At 38.3% G+C, this 16,767-nt stretch overlaps 1 protein-coding gene across 5 annotated transcripts in view; it reads left to right on the plus strand.

The window, feature by feature from the left end:
* The window catches only part of LOC130915886 (transcription factor SOX-6-like), a 233,973-nt gene that overhangs the window by 107,920 nt on the left and 109,286 nt on the right, over positions 1-16,767 (plus strand). For all 5 annotated transcript variants that reach the window (XM_057836063.1, XM_057836065.1, XM_057836061.1 and 2 more), the window contains 2 exons: positions 6,078-6,167; positions 12,033-12,205. In XM_057836063.1, the coding sequence (XP_057692046.1) occupies positions 6,078-6,167; positions 12,033-12,205 (263 nt within the window). The remainder of the gene's footprint in view (positions 1-6,077; positions 6,168-12,032; positions 12,206-16,767) is intronic.

A 16,767-nucleotide genomic window follows, 5' to 3' on the forward strand; every position in this document is an offset into this window, starting at 1 on the left:
ACCCCCAGAGGGAAAATAAATACATCAGTACAGTGCAGATGCCAGAAAAATTATAATTTTTGTTAATTTTCTCACACCATACCACTGCAAACTACAATGCTAATCCCTCAGTAAACATGCGACTCTGACTTGAACAGAGGGAAGCAGACGTCTCGTGAGCGCAAGAACAGGCCCCATACTCTCAACATTAAGCCACACACAATAGAAACGATATGTGCGGTAGTCGCCAATGCAGCTTGTTTGGCCTTTTGTTGCTACAAACAGGTTATTGTCCCCGACAGCGCTATTCCAAATGAGAATAGCCCCCAGGGGCCATGTTGTCTGTGCTGTGCCAATACCTAGAATACTAGTCCTTCTCAAAAAATGTAAATATTGTGATAAAGTTCATTATTTATAGTAATGTACTGATAAACATTAGACTTTCATATGTTTTAGATTCATTACACACAACTGAAGTAGTTCATGCCTGTTATCGTTTTAATATTGACTATTTTGGCAAAAAAGTCAAGAAAAACCAAAAATCCCTATCTCAAAAAAATAGCATATCATGAAAAGGTACTCTAAAGAAGCTAATAACCTAATCATCTGAATCAACGAATGAACTCAAAACCCCTGCAAAAGATTCCTGAGGCTTTTAAAAACTCCCAGCCCGGTTCATTACTGAAAACCGCAATCATGGGCAAGACTGCCGACCTGACTGCTGTCCAGAAGGCCATCATTGACACTCTCAAGCAAGAGGCTAAGACACAGAAAGAAATTTCTGAGCAAATAGGCTGTTCCCAGAGTGCTGTATCAAGGCACCTCAGTGGGAAGTCTGTGGGAAGGAAAAAGTGTGGCAGGAAAAACTGCACAACCAGAAGAGGTGACCGCACCCTGTGAAAGATTTTGGAGAAGGGCCAATTCCGGACCTTGGGGGACTTGCAGAAACAGTGGATCGAGTCTGGAGTAGAAACGTCCAGAGCCACCGTGTACAGGCGTGTGTGAAACAGCGGCAGACGCGCCTGACCTGGGCTACAGAGAAGCAGCACTGGACTGTTGCTCAGTGGTCCAAAGTACTTTTTTCAGATGAAAGCAAATTTTGCAAGTCATTCTGAAATCAAGGTGCCGGAGTTTGGAAGAAGACTGTTGAGAAGGAAATGCCAAAATGCCTGAAGTCCAGTGTCAAGTACCCACAGTCAGTGATGGTCTGAGGTGTCATGTCAGCTTCTGGTGTTGGTCTACTGTGTTTTATCAAGGGAAGGGTCAATGCAGCTAGCTATCAGGAGATTTTGGAGCACTTCATGTTTCCATCTGCTGAAAAAAAGATTTCAATTTTCAGCACGACCTGGCACCTGCTCACAGTGCCAAAACCACTGGTAAATGGTTTACTGACCATGGCATTACTGTGCTCAATTGGCCTGCCAACTCTCCTGACCTGAACCCCATAGAGAATCTGTGGGATATTGTGAAGAGGAAGTTGAGAGTCACCAGACCCAACACTGTGGATGAGTTTAAGGCCTCTATCGAAGCATCCTGGGCAGGCATGAAAATGGGTCAGGGGTTAAAAAGGTGAGAAGGGTGTGGAGGAAATATGTTCCAGTACACTGTATTGTACACCCCAACAAAATATTGAGCTCTGTCGACCCACACTGTGTTTCAGCAGGGCCATGCAGAGACCGGTGGAGGGGTGGGTGCTCGTAGATCAAAAGGGGCACATGAACAAGTATTTAATACACCTTAAAACAACATAACTTCAATTTTAACCAGCTTTAGATAATAATTGGCTGCGACTGTGACATACTTTAATTGGGAGGGGGCAACAGTGAATAGAAATCAAAACTGTCATCAACACTTTCTGGCTGTGACTCAGTCAGTCTGCCTCTTTTCTTCCTTCAACGTCTGCATCAAAACTTCCTTCCTCAACTTGTTCATCTGGGAACAAACCACATCAGATGGTCACTGAGCCACCAACAGCACAGTTTTCTTAAAACTATTATTTCATTATTATCCATACTTAACAACTCTAGCACCTAATGATTAATAAAGCAATGACATAAAAATCTTATAGAAAAGTAACATTGTAATTGTGTTTATAATTGGATTTAATACCCGACTATCCTTGCAAACTTGTTCTTACCAGGTCTGCTATTCACCCAGCTGATGAGGTATCCACTGCCTTTAGCAGCCTCATCTAACTCCTTTTTTTATCCCTCAATCTCCCTTCCCTACGACGCATGTTTATGTAATGAAATATAAATATTTTAAAAAACAAACAGACTCCCGGTGGCTTTTAGTTTTAAAGCTTTCTTAATTTCTTTCTCACTCAATAACAATGGAGTTAGATTTGTGTTTTTATTATTCAATCAAAAAACAAAGTTACTTCTATCAAAAAAAGTTGCTTCAATCAAAATACAGTATATACTTTTAATCCCAAAAAGTAGCTTCAATAAAAAAAAATGTTTTTGATTGCAATAATAAATTTGAGACAAAAAAAGCATTTGAAAACTATTTTTCTTGATTGAAACAAATTTTTCCATTTAAGTAATATTTTGCGTTTGGGCCACATTTTGGCTAGGACATTTGTGTCTTTATTATTCAATCAAATAAGTTGCTTCAAACAAAAAAATATATATAAAAAGAAAAACTTTGCACATGTGCCAATCACCGTTTACCAAAGCCTGAGAGGGTTTGAGTAGACTCACGATGAAGCTTTTAATAAAGCCAAGCATTTTCTAACTACTTTATTCTTGTTTAAAAATAATTCAGTGGGGCAGTAACATGTTTAAAACTGATCATAATTCTTACATTTTGAAGTGCTTGAAAACCATTTATAAATGATACTTTGGTGAAAAAAGTGAAAAAAACATGTCTTATATATATGTATCTTTTTTCCAATGTAAAATCTGAATAAATGCATTGAACATGCACAAAAAAATGGGGGGGGGGGGGGGGGGTTCGGGGCGCTACTTCGCGGTTTTCACTTATTGCGGCGGGTTCTGGTCCCCATTAACCGTGAAAAACGAGGGATCCCTGTATTTCTGAAAAGCTTTAAGAAGCAGGGCTCATTCCCACCACTCGTCGGGCCGCTGTTGTACCGACACCGGCCGTCAGCTCAAATCCAAGCCGAAAATAACGCGTCTCCGGCGGACGACGGGAGCGATGTGAGGCGCCCCCTCCATCCGAGAGAATGCCGCTTAATTTGACTCAACAATGTGTTTCTTCGTTTATATTACCGCTAAATACACAAGCTTGACGCCAATTTAACGGGAGCTATTTTTTTTCATGGGAGATTTGGCTAGCTCTGGCAGTGTTCAACGCAAGCTGCAACGAATGGCAGTAACTTTCTTATATCGCAAAACGTGAAAACGATTGAAACCATTACTCACCAAATTCAAACTGCTGGCAAATACAGGCAAGTGTGTATGCTGCGCTCTGGTCTGCCCCGATGTGGATAAGGCCTGCTTTTTGTTTTCGCTGCTTTGCAATGCAACCGAAGGCTCTCCGAGCACTCCATGTACAGTAAGGAGTGCGCGCGTTTGGAATAATGGCCCGCAGCTTGGGCCGATGGTTGGTTCTCGTCAGCGAAGCATCTAGAAGGATTTGCTGTGTTCTTAAGTGCTCAGTTTACGTACTAAGTTAATCACATGATGATAATAATAATAATTAAATAAAACCTCCCGACCCCCCCCCCCCTCCTCCCAAAAAGAATTTCTCCTCGGATCTACGCAATTCACGTAGGTCGCCCTTTTTGACTTCAAAACGGCGAATTTCGCCGAAAGGTGAGAGATTTTCATGCCTGCTGGGCCTCTATAACACCTCAGCAGTGCCACAGGCTGATTGCCTCCATGCCACGCCGCATTGAAGCAGTCATTTCTGCAAAGTGATCCCCACACAAGTTTTGAGTGCATAGCTGATATAATTAATTGAAGGTTGACTTTTTTTGTATTAAAAAAACACTTTTTTTGTATTGGTCGGATGAAATATGCTAATTTTTTTAGATGGGGATTTCTGTTTTTTCTTGACTTTTTGCCAAAATCATCAATACTAAAACAATAAAAGGCTTGAACTACTAGAGTTGTGTGTAACGAATCTAAAATATATGAAATTATCAGTACATTACAGAATATAATGGACTTTATCGCAATATGCCAATTTTTTGAGAAGGACTAGTATATGTGTGAAATATGTTGTGTGTGTGTGTGTGTGTGTGTGTGTCTTGAGATTGCGGCTTCATCGAGAAGTCCAGCGTAACGTTGTGTTTCTAAATTTGGGTCCAGTTTACCAAGATTCAAAAAAGAGGAGGGTAAATTGTGCGTGATATTGATCAAGAGTATCACCTGAAGTAGGGCTGACTTTTATTTATTTATTTATTTTTTGCTATTGACATTTAAAACATGTTTAGAGCAGTGCTAAAGATCTCTCTGGCACTTCTAGACAATTATGCACTTGCCTTATAGACACAGCCAACGTGAAAATTTACTCCTCCCACGATGCGCATAATGAACTGCATGGGAATTTTGCTGGTTTGGCTGAGATGTCTTTGCTACACCCGTTTAATTGATCTGCTTGCATAAATTTCAGTGCTCACAGTTAAGTTTGGCCCTACGCGTTCAAAAGAAAGTTGAATTCAATAAAACATAAAAAGTAAAACCAGAAAAAAGTCAAGAGCAACCCTCCTTCATGAAAAAAAGAAATGTATAAAGACTCATTTGTTCAACTTTTGGCCCACTATGACGCTTGTATGACTTCAATCATGGTCACGTAGTTATTATTGTTAGTAGTAGCAGTACAGCACAATGGTCAAATAGCAAGAGCACCTGACTCACAGTTCAGGGTTCCAGTCTTATGTTGAGTTTTTGCTGAAATTGAAAAAAAAAAAAAAAAAAAAAAAAGTTCTGGCACAAAAAACACAATGTCATTTATTTTGTGTGTGTTGAGTGTCAGTTTTTTGTTTTTTTGCTTTGTATGAGAGTTTTTGGGGAGCTATGGGAGCATTTTTCACCCTATATATAAAAAAAAAAAAAATATATATATATATATATATATATATATATATATATATGTATATATATATATATATATATATATATGTGTGTGTGTGTGTATATTTTAATTACTTTTTAATACTTTTTAATACTATTTCATGTATTTTTTTCCACTTCACACAGGGCTGTAGACTCACTATATTTGTCAAAAACATTTCTCATACCCCTGGAAACTTATTCAAACTGACTAGCAACACATCTAGAGACTATTTGTGGTGATGGTGAAAACTTTTGGAAGCTCTGACATGCTCTGACAAATGAATGGCATTTGCACAAAAGCCAATGCTGCCTATTTTAATCAAGAACAACATCTGTGTACGGGCAGTCAGTTTTTAAGTTAGAATTGTGAAATTGGGCAGTGTGGTGGCCTACAGGGCTAGCACATCTGCCTCAATGTTTTGAGGTTCTGGGTTCGAATGTTGTTACATCTGTTGATCTTGCACTGTGCTTTTGTGGCTTTTCTCCAGGTACTCATTAAAATAAAACTCCCATAAAATTATACCCTTTTTCTGAAAAATCTCAACTTATATATGCAAAAAGTTAGAAAAAAAAAGTGCCTTAATTTTTTAAATTTTTATTAAAACAAGGACTGAAACACCAAAACTTTTTTTTTTTTTTAATGCAACTTTATTCCCATGAATACAGAATGTATTTGAAATATTTGTTAATGCTTATACCCTCTTCTGTACAAAAAAAAAATGGATTAACACTATGCCCTTAGCAATCTCCGACTTGGTACTGAAAATGTCATTTTAGTAAAAAGTTTTTTTTAATGTACTAAATTAACATACTAAAATGTACAGTAAATTTAATTTTAAAAACATGGAAATGTTCTTTTTTTCCGACCAAAGAAAACAACCTTTTCCCCTCATTAAGTCATGACATTTCTATCAGTAATAGCCCCATGAAATTACCCATTTCTTTCTTCATGAAAAATACTACATAATGCTTAATTTTCCAGAGTGTCTTCTACTCATGTTTTCTTGATGACTGTCCTAACTAGTTTTCATGGCCATCAAAACTCACTGTGCTGGTATGTTGCTGTCTTTTCAGAGTCGACGTGCATGGGGAGTCTTCTTTCCAAGGACTGGAAGGAGCACGTAGAGCGTCTCAATGCCACCGATTTGCTGGGTGATGTCAAAGGTCGGTGGAGTTTTCTGTTCAATCTTTAGTTCAGTCCAAAAAAACCTCTCTAAAATAATGTCTGTTATTGGAAAAACAAGGCAGGTGGTATGTAAACCAAATGGGCATGTAAATCAAACTGGTTATAAAAGCACAAACATGCTGTAAATCTTTTCCTTTATGTGCATACTTTTAAAGTGCTTGCGCTCCCGGATGCATTAGAGTTCACTTAAAAGTGTACACAATGTAAATGTGGTGCTGATGAAGAGGCGTCAGCATCCGTAAACTGTTTTTTCGATGACAAATAACCCCCAAAAGTGCAGCGTCATGTTGACATTTTGCAACAAGAGCGAGGGGACACATTTAAATCCGTCCAGTTGTGTATGTTTGATGTTTTTTTTTCCATCCCACTCCAGTTAAATTTCAGCCACCATGCATTGCCTTGACAATTAGTTCTTTCCTGGGCATTCAGAATCACTACTGTTGACCCATATTATGTAAACCTTATTACCTTATTTGTTCTCTGTTTACTAACATTTGATATAGTTTATTACAAGCAACTTCCACCTCCAAAACAAAGCTCAGTTTACTTTACACAACATTTGCAGTAAAATGCACTGACACTTATTTGTGTTTGTTAAACAGAGAAGATGACACCCATTACAACATGTACATTGATCCCTCGCTGCTTTGCGCTTCAAACTTCGCGTCCTCAGTCCATCGCGGATATTTTTTCCGTTAAAAAAAAAAAAAAAAAAAATAGCGATGAGGTGTCCTGATCCGATCACGTAGTCACCCTCTCCCTCCTGCTGCTTTTCTTGGTCTGGCAGTGCACTGGAGTTGCTTAATAAAGTTAACGATATTTGACAAACGTTAAGGTTTGATCTTGCCAGAAATACTTGGAAGCCGAAACTTCAAACTGCAATCATCGTTTAGCTTGTTAAACAGTTGCTTTGGCAACTCATTGTGTGTAAGTGAACAGCTTGAGACGATTTGAGTGGACTCACTCAATGAAGCAGTGAATAAAGACAAGCATTTTTCTCCTTTGTTTCAAAATATTTCGGTGGGACAGTAAAATGTTTAAATGTTATCATAGTTATTACATTTCAAGTGCTAAAAAAACATTTATTAAAATTAGGGCTGTCAAACGATTAAAATTTTTTATCGAGTTAATCACAGCTTAAAAATTAATTGATCGTAATTAATCGCAATTCAAACCATCTCTAAAGTATGCCATATTTTTCTGTAAATTATTGTTGGAATGGAAAGATAAGACACAAGACGGATATATACATACAACATACTGTACATAAGTGCTGTATTTGTTTATTATAACAATAAATCCACAAATGGCATTATGAACATTCTTTCTGTTTAAGTGATCCACGGATAGTAAAACTTGTAGTTCGTAAAAGATAAATGTTATAGTTACAAGTTATAGTAATATTATATTAAAACCCCTCTTCATATTTTATGTTTTAATAAAATTTGTACAATTTTCAATCAAAAGTAGAGTTAATATAATAATAAAAAGAATAAAAATAACAATAATAAGAATTGAGTGACCAAACTCTGAGTAATGCCAGTTCACTTTGCATTGTTGTTTAGCTGTGTGAGAATAGGGCCTCATTACTACAGACTGAAGTGCTTTTCTTTTTGTGAACATTTTTTTTTTTTTTTTGAGAGATAGCAATATTATTTTTGTTGTGCTTTCACTAAATGATACTTCTGTTTGTTGTGAAGGAGTTGCAGAAGCTTATGCCAATAAACGGCGCAGCCCAAAGAACGCCCGTGTCCACTCGCCTTTATAACAGATATATCTCTGTGCATATCTTACCCAAAATACAACAAGAGACAGATAACTGCCACTAAAAGAAAGCAAACTTACCGAAATATGTGTGGAGCACAAAGCAACAGCATAAACGTCTCACAACTACTAATTCTCCCACTATTAGAAGGAATAACATTAGTATGGAACGGCGCTGTGCGGCCCCCAAGCGGCCGGTGGCATTCTCTTCACTCTTAATGTCCATAAACGGCGTCATTGAAATCTGTTTGAGGCAATGCGAGAGCGGCTCATTCAGTGCATGCGTTAATTGCGTCAAATATTTTAACGTGATTAATTTAAAAAATTAATTAACGCCCGTTAACGCGATAATTTTGACAGCCCTAATTAAAATATGTATAATATTTAATATTTTTTTAAAATTATACTTTGAGAAAAAAAAAGTGAAAAAACATCTTATACAGTGGGGCAAATAAGCATTTAGTCAACCACTAATTGAGGTGTTGATAGACAATAGCCAGCTGTCAAACCGCGCAGCAAATCTAAAGCACTCCCTGAAGCAATCAATAAGTAATAATAAATAAATAAATAAGTATTTAGTCAACCACCAATTGTGCAAGTTCTCCCACTTGAAAATATTAGAGAAGCCTGTAATTGTCAACATGGGTAAACCTCAACCATGAGGGACAGAATATGGAAAAAAAAACAGAAAATCATATTGTTTGATTTTTAAAGAATTTATTTGCAAATCATGGTGGAAAATAAGTATTTGGTCAATAGCAAAAGTTTATCTCAATACTTTGTTATGTACCCTTTGTTGGCAATAACGGAGGTCAAATGTTTTCTGTAACACTTCACAAGCTTTTCACACACTGTTGCTGGTATTTTGCGGCTTTCCTCCATGCAGATCTCCTCTAGAGCAATGATGTTTTGGGGCTGTCGTTGGGCAACACGGACTTTCAACTCCCTCCACAGATTTTCTATGGGGTTGAGATCTGGAGACTGGCTAGGCCACTCCAGGACCTTGAAATACTTCTTACGAAGCCACTCCTTTGTTGCCCTGGGTGTGTGTTTGGGATCACCGTCATGCTGAAAGATCCAGTCACGTTTCATCTTCAATGCCCTTGCTGATGGAAGGAGATTTTTACTCAAAATCTCTCGATACATGGCCCCATTCATTCTTTCCTTTACACAGATCAGTCGTCCTGGTCCCTTTGCAGAAAAACAGCCCCAAAGCATGATGTTTCCACCCCCATGCTTCACAGTGGGTATGGTGCAATTCAGTACTCTTTTTCCTCCAAACACGAGAACCTGTGTTTCTACCAAAAAGTTCTATTTTGGTTTCATCTGACCATAACACATTCTCCCAGTCCTCTTCTGGATCATCCAAATGCTCTCTAACGAGCCGCAGACGGGCCTGGACGTGTACTTTCTGGACACGTCTGGCAGTGCAGGATTTGAGTCACTGGCGGCGCATTGTGTTACTGATAGTAGCCTTTGTTACTGTGGTCCCAGCTCTCTGTAGGTCATTGACTAGGTCCCCCCGTGTGGTTCTGGGATTTTTGCTCACTGTTCTTGTTATCATTCTGACGCCACGGGGTGAGGAGGGAGTTGAAAGTCCGTGTTGCCTAACGACAACCCCAAAATATCAATGCTCTAGAGGATATCTGCATGGTGGAAAGCAGCAAAATACCAGCAACAGTGTGTGAAAAGCTTGTGAAGAGTCACAGAAAACGTCTGGCCTCCGTTATTGCCAACAAAGGGTACATAACAAAGTGTTGAGATGAACTTTTGGTATTGACCAAATACTTATTTTCCACCATGATTTGCAAATAAATTCTTTAAAAATCAAACAATGTGATTTTGTGTTTTTTTTTACACATCCCGTCTCTCATGGTTGAGGTTTACCCATGTTGACAATTACAGGCCTCTCTAATATTTTCAAGTGGGCGAACTTGCACAATTAGAGGTTGACTAAATGCTTACTTGCCACACTGTAACTTCGGTTTGTTTAGCCGACAATGCCATAATCCGAACTTGTAGGTGCTCGAACGGAAAGGCAATGAGTACTGGAGAATGCTGGGTGCACCGCATGAGCTTGTTTGCTACCCAAAGAAAAAGAAGGAAAAGCTGGAAAACAAAGAGACAAGAAGAGGAGAATGTTGCCTTTGATATAGGGGTGCTAAGGGCTAATTCTGTGAGCGTTGGTGTGTGTGTGCGTGTGCACGAGTGTGTTGTCGAGTCCATTCAGCAGTGGGGGCCCACAAAAGGGGACTACAATGAAAACTCTGTTAGTATGCAGGTAACGTCGGGGCCACCCTTCAGTCTCCCTGCATGGCCCCAGGGCAGGACCTTGTAGACAAACACACGCACACACACACTGCAACTAATACACGTCAACAAATGCATTGTATCATATGGCTGGTTTTATACACTAACATCAAATTCAACTCGTGCAACAAACTATTCGTAATTTATTTTCTTTCATAAGCACAAAAAAAAAAAAAAAAAAAAACAAGCAAAAAAGGTCTCATCTTACAACAAAAAAACACAGAAACTAAAAACTAAGGCTCATCAAATGCAAAATATGACATCGACTTTTCCTGAAAAAAAGTTTTGGTACCGAAAAACTTTTTCGTTTCAACTGTTTTCTTTTTTTAAATAAATGTGTTTTAAAGGCAAACTAATTTTGCTTGCCTTTTTCATTCAACAACAATAACGTAAAACAAAAAATACACACATTTAACGACAACATATACGGTGGCATGACAGTATGGCCTGAACTTCATTTGTGCCACTTTAGTGACAAAAATACAGTGTTTTCAAAATTTCATGATCATTTCTTGTTCATAAAATATTAGCATTTAAAATGCATGTAAAACTATCCCATTGGAAAGGAAAAAAACATTTCAATGGCAACATATATGTTATCTTTTATACAATCTCCCCTGAACTCCCAAGAATGTGAATAATAAAGTAGACAAAAGCTTGTAAAAGCAAGTGCCTTTTATTGTTCGAGAAGTGCAGACATACCGTGCCAGTCACTCGGCGTGTGCGGGCATGACTAATAAGCAGAGATTTTCACCTTGTGTGAAGAAGTTTGCGTTGTTACAAGTTTGTCGTGACATTGGCTGCAAGAGCACTTTGACTTGAAGGCAAAAAGCACACAAAGCTGCAGAAATCTTGTCATTCACTGGAAATTCTAATTATTTTTTATTGTGGATCAGAGAATGAACTTATGTTTTTTTTGTTTTATTCTTTTTTTCTTGCTGCCCAAATATGAAGGAAAGAATGTGCAGTACTTGAACTAAATAGGATGCGGGTAGCATATAGATAATATCTATATATATATATTTGCTCACATTTTTTCAATATTTGAAATGTCATACAAGTGTGTAAATAATTTAGCCACTATTAATTAACACAGTTCAACTTCAAATTCTCTGTAAAGTAAAATTTAATGTCTTTTAAATTTGACTCATAAGTAGGGATGTCATGATCCGATCACGGGATCGGAAATCGGGCCGATCACCGCATTTTTTTTTAGATGAACGAAATCAGATTTTTAATTAAAAAAAAAATATTTATCTTATTTTGCTTCATGTTTGTACAGCGCCACAGCCTGTCACCATCCCTCATGTTAAGCACAGCAGCCAAATTGGCCAGCTTGTTTGGTACTTAAAGTTAATGATGATTGACAGGTTTGTATATTTTAATCTTGCCAGAGTAGCTTGGTAGCTCAATGATCAAAGGCACACATCTGTCAATCAGCGTTAAACTTGCATGAGTGTGCTGTGGCAACTCATTGTGTAAGTGAGAGGCTGTTCTCAGCAGCGTGAGTGGATTTGAGTGGATTCACTCAATGAAGCATTCAATAAAGACAAGCAGTTTCTACGTTATTCTTGTTTAAAAATAGTTCACATTATCATGAAGGGGGTGGGAGATTACATGTTTTTTTGGGGGGGGGGACAAAAACTTTTTTTCGGTATTGGATCGGAACTCTGTATTGGCAGATTCTTAAAATCAGGTGATTCTGATGTGTGTGCGATCGGGACACCCTTACTCATAAAGTAATTTTTATTTCTCATCATGCTGTGCAGGGACGGCCGAGTCCCTAGAGGAGAAAGAGCACCAACTGTCATCCATGATCAGCCAGCTGATCAGCTTGAGGGAGCAGCTCCTCTGCGCCCATGACGAGCAGAAGAAGATGGCCGCATCCCAGCTGGAAAAGCAGCGACAGCAGATGGAGCTTGCTCGTCAACAGCAAGATCAGGTATACTCCGTGGTGTTATGAGTGTCCATGTTCATGTCGCTATTATGCTACTTATTTTTTTCCATCCAGTATTTAGGACAGAACTCAACAAGCTTACAAGTTTAGTTACTTCTGTGACCAAGCTCAATCACTCAATTTACTTGTGCGGCTATTAAACGCACTTAGCTACTTTTAGTTGTAACATGTTAGGGTACTGTAGCACTTCATTAACCCTTACCCCTTTTTCAAAACATATTAGCAAATTGGAACATAAGTACAATGTTTACTGTGTATGACTCGTATCATGTTTACATTATACACACACTCTTTCTCAACACAGACAGTTGCCAGAAATGCAAAATTATATTGGAGGTATTGCCTCCTTGGCAGCCATCCTCCGCAAACATGTTTTACATGTCGGTTGCCCCTCCCACTCTAAGCCACGGCTGTCCCATATCAGGGATTTCGTTTGCTTTGATGGAGAAAAAGTTCAGGAGTTTCACCTCCTCTAGCCATCGTGTAGCACAGCTGACTCACTGACACTGAACAACAACCGGTGGGGGAGGGTTGAGCCTTACAGCTGCAAGCGAGGGATTTTTCCATGCATTTTTAGAACATAAAAAAATAGCTAATACCTTGGGGACGGTATGACGAAAATTTTTTGCGGTTTTGAAACCTCGACATTTTCATACCACAGTGTACTTTGAAACTGGTAACCGGCACATGCCTACGTTTAATTAAGTAAGGAGATTCATGTTCAATCCACATTTGCATTGCTCCAGCTGAATCTTAATGTATTGTTCTTTTTGACATGCTCAATACGTTACTCTCTGCCACTACCTGTAATGTGTAATGCTGCCTTCACTTGCTCTGGGAAGAATGATCCTTACCACTTGCTAATTGGTCGTTTCGAGTACATCCTGTTCATGTGCTTTTGTTGTCGCAGAAAAAAACCCCCATAGCAGACACAGATTTTATTTTAGTTTTTTGCTTGGGCAAAACAGTTTTATACCTATTAATTCATGAACTACTATAAGAAGAGATTGCATCAAAATGCAAACGGTAAGTTTCTGTAACTTAACATTTTGGCAGCCACTTGTTTAAAAAAAATAAGAGTTTTATAAATGTGCACACTTCCTTTTGATTCTGGCGTTAAAAAAAAAAAAAAAAAAAAATATATATATATATATATATATATATATATATATATATATATATATATATATATGCAAATTGACAATAAATCTTCTTTAAAAAAATATAGTTTCTTACCATTTACAACTTCTTGTTCGCGCTCCACCATTTCGAAAAGTAAACAGTGGTCCCATCTCGGAAACTCAGGTATCATAATAAAATCCCAGTTTTCCAGTAGAAAATACAACTTGCGAGGGTGTTCACATACAATTTTCCATTCGACAAGTAGTATTTACCATAATTACGAGATCACATAAAGGCAGCATAAGAAGAGGTGCACTTCCTGCCTTACTCGCCACGTGCTCTTACTTAGTAGGAGCACATGCGCAAACCGAACAATCCTCTATTCAACTTGGGCTGCAGCTATCGAATATTTTAGTAATTGAGTATTTGACTGAAAATTCTCTCGATTAATCGAGTAATCAGATAAAACTTTTTTTTTTTTTTTTTAAGGTAAAGAGCAATTATAAATATACATGAGAAAACAATACATTTAACCTAATATCAGACAATAAATGTCTTTATTTTCGATGTACATTGTTGAAAACAGCCAACACTTGCGTCTCATTTGTGACTAGAAAAAAACAAACCAAGATATTCTCTGCTTTCACGCAAAAAACTTCTAGATCTTATTAAAAAAAAAAAATCTTATTTCTTACCTAAAAATGTCATTATGCTTGATAACACACATCACGTAAGATTTAGTTGTTTTTCCCACGTGTTTCAATTGAATTTCCACTTGTGTCAAGCTATTTTTAAGTTCTAGTTAAGTTTTAAGTTTAAGTCTAAATTGTAAGTCCCTGATAGGATTTTGAGTTTTTGCAGTGTTCAAAATAAATTTATGATACCTGTTGTATACCTGCACATTAGGCACTAGTGCTACTTGTTTTATCCATCAATGACTACTTAGGCTGAAATTGACAAAAAAATCTGTTGTCTTTATGTTTTGTTTTACACCCTCATCATTCTACGTACAGCGCTGTTTTTTTCACAGATTAAATAAAGCCTGTATGAAAGGAACGTTAACAACGCATCAACTGTAAACATGATTAATAGAAATCCAGCCCTCCAAAGGGCTAACGTTACATCAGCAAGGTACAGTAACATTAATTTTATTTAATAGCGCGACGTTAACTTCATTTTACCTTGTTCCGAGTATCGCTCTGCCTTCAGTGGAGCATGGGCTAGGCGGGTGGGGTCACGTGGTGGCACCCGATCTGGGTTTCGGGGGCGGTCATCGGTCGTAGGGTCCAGCCAGGGGTACGGAAGCATGGGCGGGGGTATTGTAATGCAAGCACTGTATTATTGTGTAGTGTGAATACATGAAACAGTTTTCGCCTTGGTCTCCAGCTTGAAATGCTCACACTCTTTTGACATTTTCTGCCTTTTTCTTGGTACATTTCTCGTGGTTTTAATCGGCTTCTTCATCGATATCTCTATATCCATACATGGTTTAAATCAAATATATCCGCCGTTTTCTTCCGGTACGTTGTCTCGCATTAAAAGTAGTCCGGGCAAAACGTGATGCTGAGAGCTGACAAAATTTAACGATTCCTCGTTTAAATGACTCGGATCAATTTTTAAACTCAAGTTACTCGAGTATTCTTTTCAGCTCTACTATCAACCCAATCCACTTCACTCAGCAGTATACATGGGACCAGCGTCACCACCCCCTACCTTCCTCCCCAAACCCATTCAGTTCTATCTAGGCAGGCAGCTGATGTGTGACAAAATCAGACAACTCGCACTTCATTCAACCAAATTGTAGTAACGCGCCCCTTCACATCCTCAGTAACGGTAACGGCGTTGCAAAGATGGGAAAAGTAATTATTTAGATTACTCACTACTGAACAAAAATTACGCTGTCAGAAATGCTGTTATACTCTTACAACGATATTAACAACATGGAGTGGATTATCGATCGGCATAGACTACCTCTTACAATCCGATCCAAAATACAATACAATTCACGTGAATCCGATTGGTTAAGGTTTTTTTATGAGACATTTTTCATATTGGCCTTTCAATCGGATTGTAAATTTAAAAAAAATTTAACGCACCCAATGAGTGGTGGCATGGAGTTGTTTAACCTCTGCATGTAAGTGTCATGCAAGCCCAAGTTTGATAGCTGCCTTCAGGTCTTCTACTTTATTGGGTTTAGTGTCTTTCTTCCTCCTCCTGAAACAGTCCACAAATTTTTCATGGGGTTCATGTTAGGAATGTTTGCTGGCAAATGAAACTGAGTAACATTATGGTCATTAAAGCTGCGTTTGTTACCTTTGCACTGTGGGCAGGTGCCTGATGGAAACGAAAGTTAGCATCTCAATGCAGCTTTTCTTTAGAAGAAACCAGAACGCGTTCTGGTAGGTGGTTGCATTGAGTGTAGACCTTAGAAAACACAGTCGACCAATATCCACCGATGACATGACGGCCCAGATCATGAATGACTGTAGAAACTTCACGCTGGACTTCAAGCATCTTGGATTCTGTGCGTCTCTGTTGAACAGTGTGATGAAGCATCTGTAAACGCCTGACACTCCCCGACCAGCGCGCACCCTCTCACTTGTCTATTAAGAGCACTACATGAGTGCGCTCATAGGACACTCACTGTTCTGATTAAAGTGTTTTGTGGAAGACCTGCGCAAATGTCCGGTGCGTGCTTTACCACATTTTTCCTTCCACTTAGTCTAATATGGTTGGATACAGCATCCTGTGAACAGTTTCTTTAGCTAGGGCCTTCTGTGGCCAACCCTCTGTGTGGAAGGTATCATTGACTATCTTCTGGACATCAGTCAAGTCAGCAGTCTTTGCCATAATTGTGTATTGTTTTAACCCAGACTAATTTGAGCATTTTAAGGCTCAGGAAAATCACACAGGTATTTTGTGTTTTTTAGCTGAATATGCCATGAGTTTCCAGTATTGATTTTTTTGTAAACAGTATTCAATAAATTAAAAACATGGAATTGATAGGGGCTCTCTTTTATTTTAACGAATGTGATATAGAACATAAACAGGAATGAAGCCTAAATAATAGATATTTTCAGCTTTGGTGAGTCTGTCATGACATTTTATAGTAGAAGTAATCCCCAGGTTTTGACGTACTCGATTTACGCGATTTCGACTTGGCGACACCGGAGTCTCGTCCTCCATTTTGTCTCCAGTGTTTTTTGTTTTTTTTAATTGCAAAACAGTACCTTATTTTACATCATAATATCTTATTTTTTACTTTACTTTATTAATATGACGTGTTCTGTCCTCACTAAACGTGAGGTTGTTCAGCTTTACAGACAGCAAACAAGGCAATTGTGCTTTTTGAAGGTTTTTACACGCTTCATTTTTGACAAATTCTAAAGCCGTAACACACATATGTACCCTGTAATCAAATTAGC

The sequence above is a fragment of the Corythoichthys intestinalis genome, chromosome 5 (genome assembly GCF_030265065.1).
Source record: "Corythoichthys intestinalis isolate RoL2023-P3 chromosome 5, ASM3026506v1, whole genome shotgun sequence".
Classification (NCBI taxonomy): Eukaryota; Metazoa; Chordata; class Actinopteri; order Syngnathiformes; family Syngnathidae; genus Corythoichthys; species Corythoichthys intestinalis.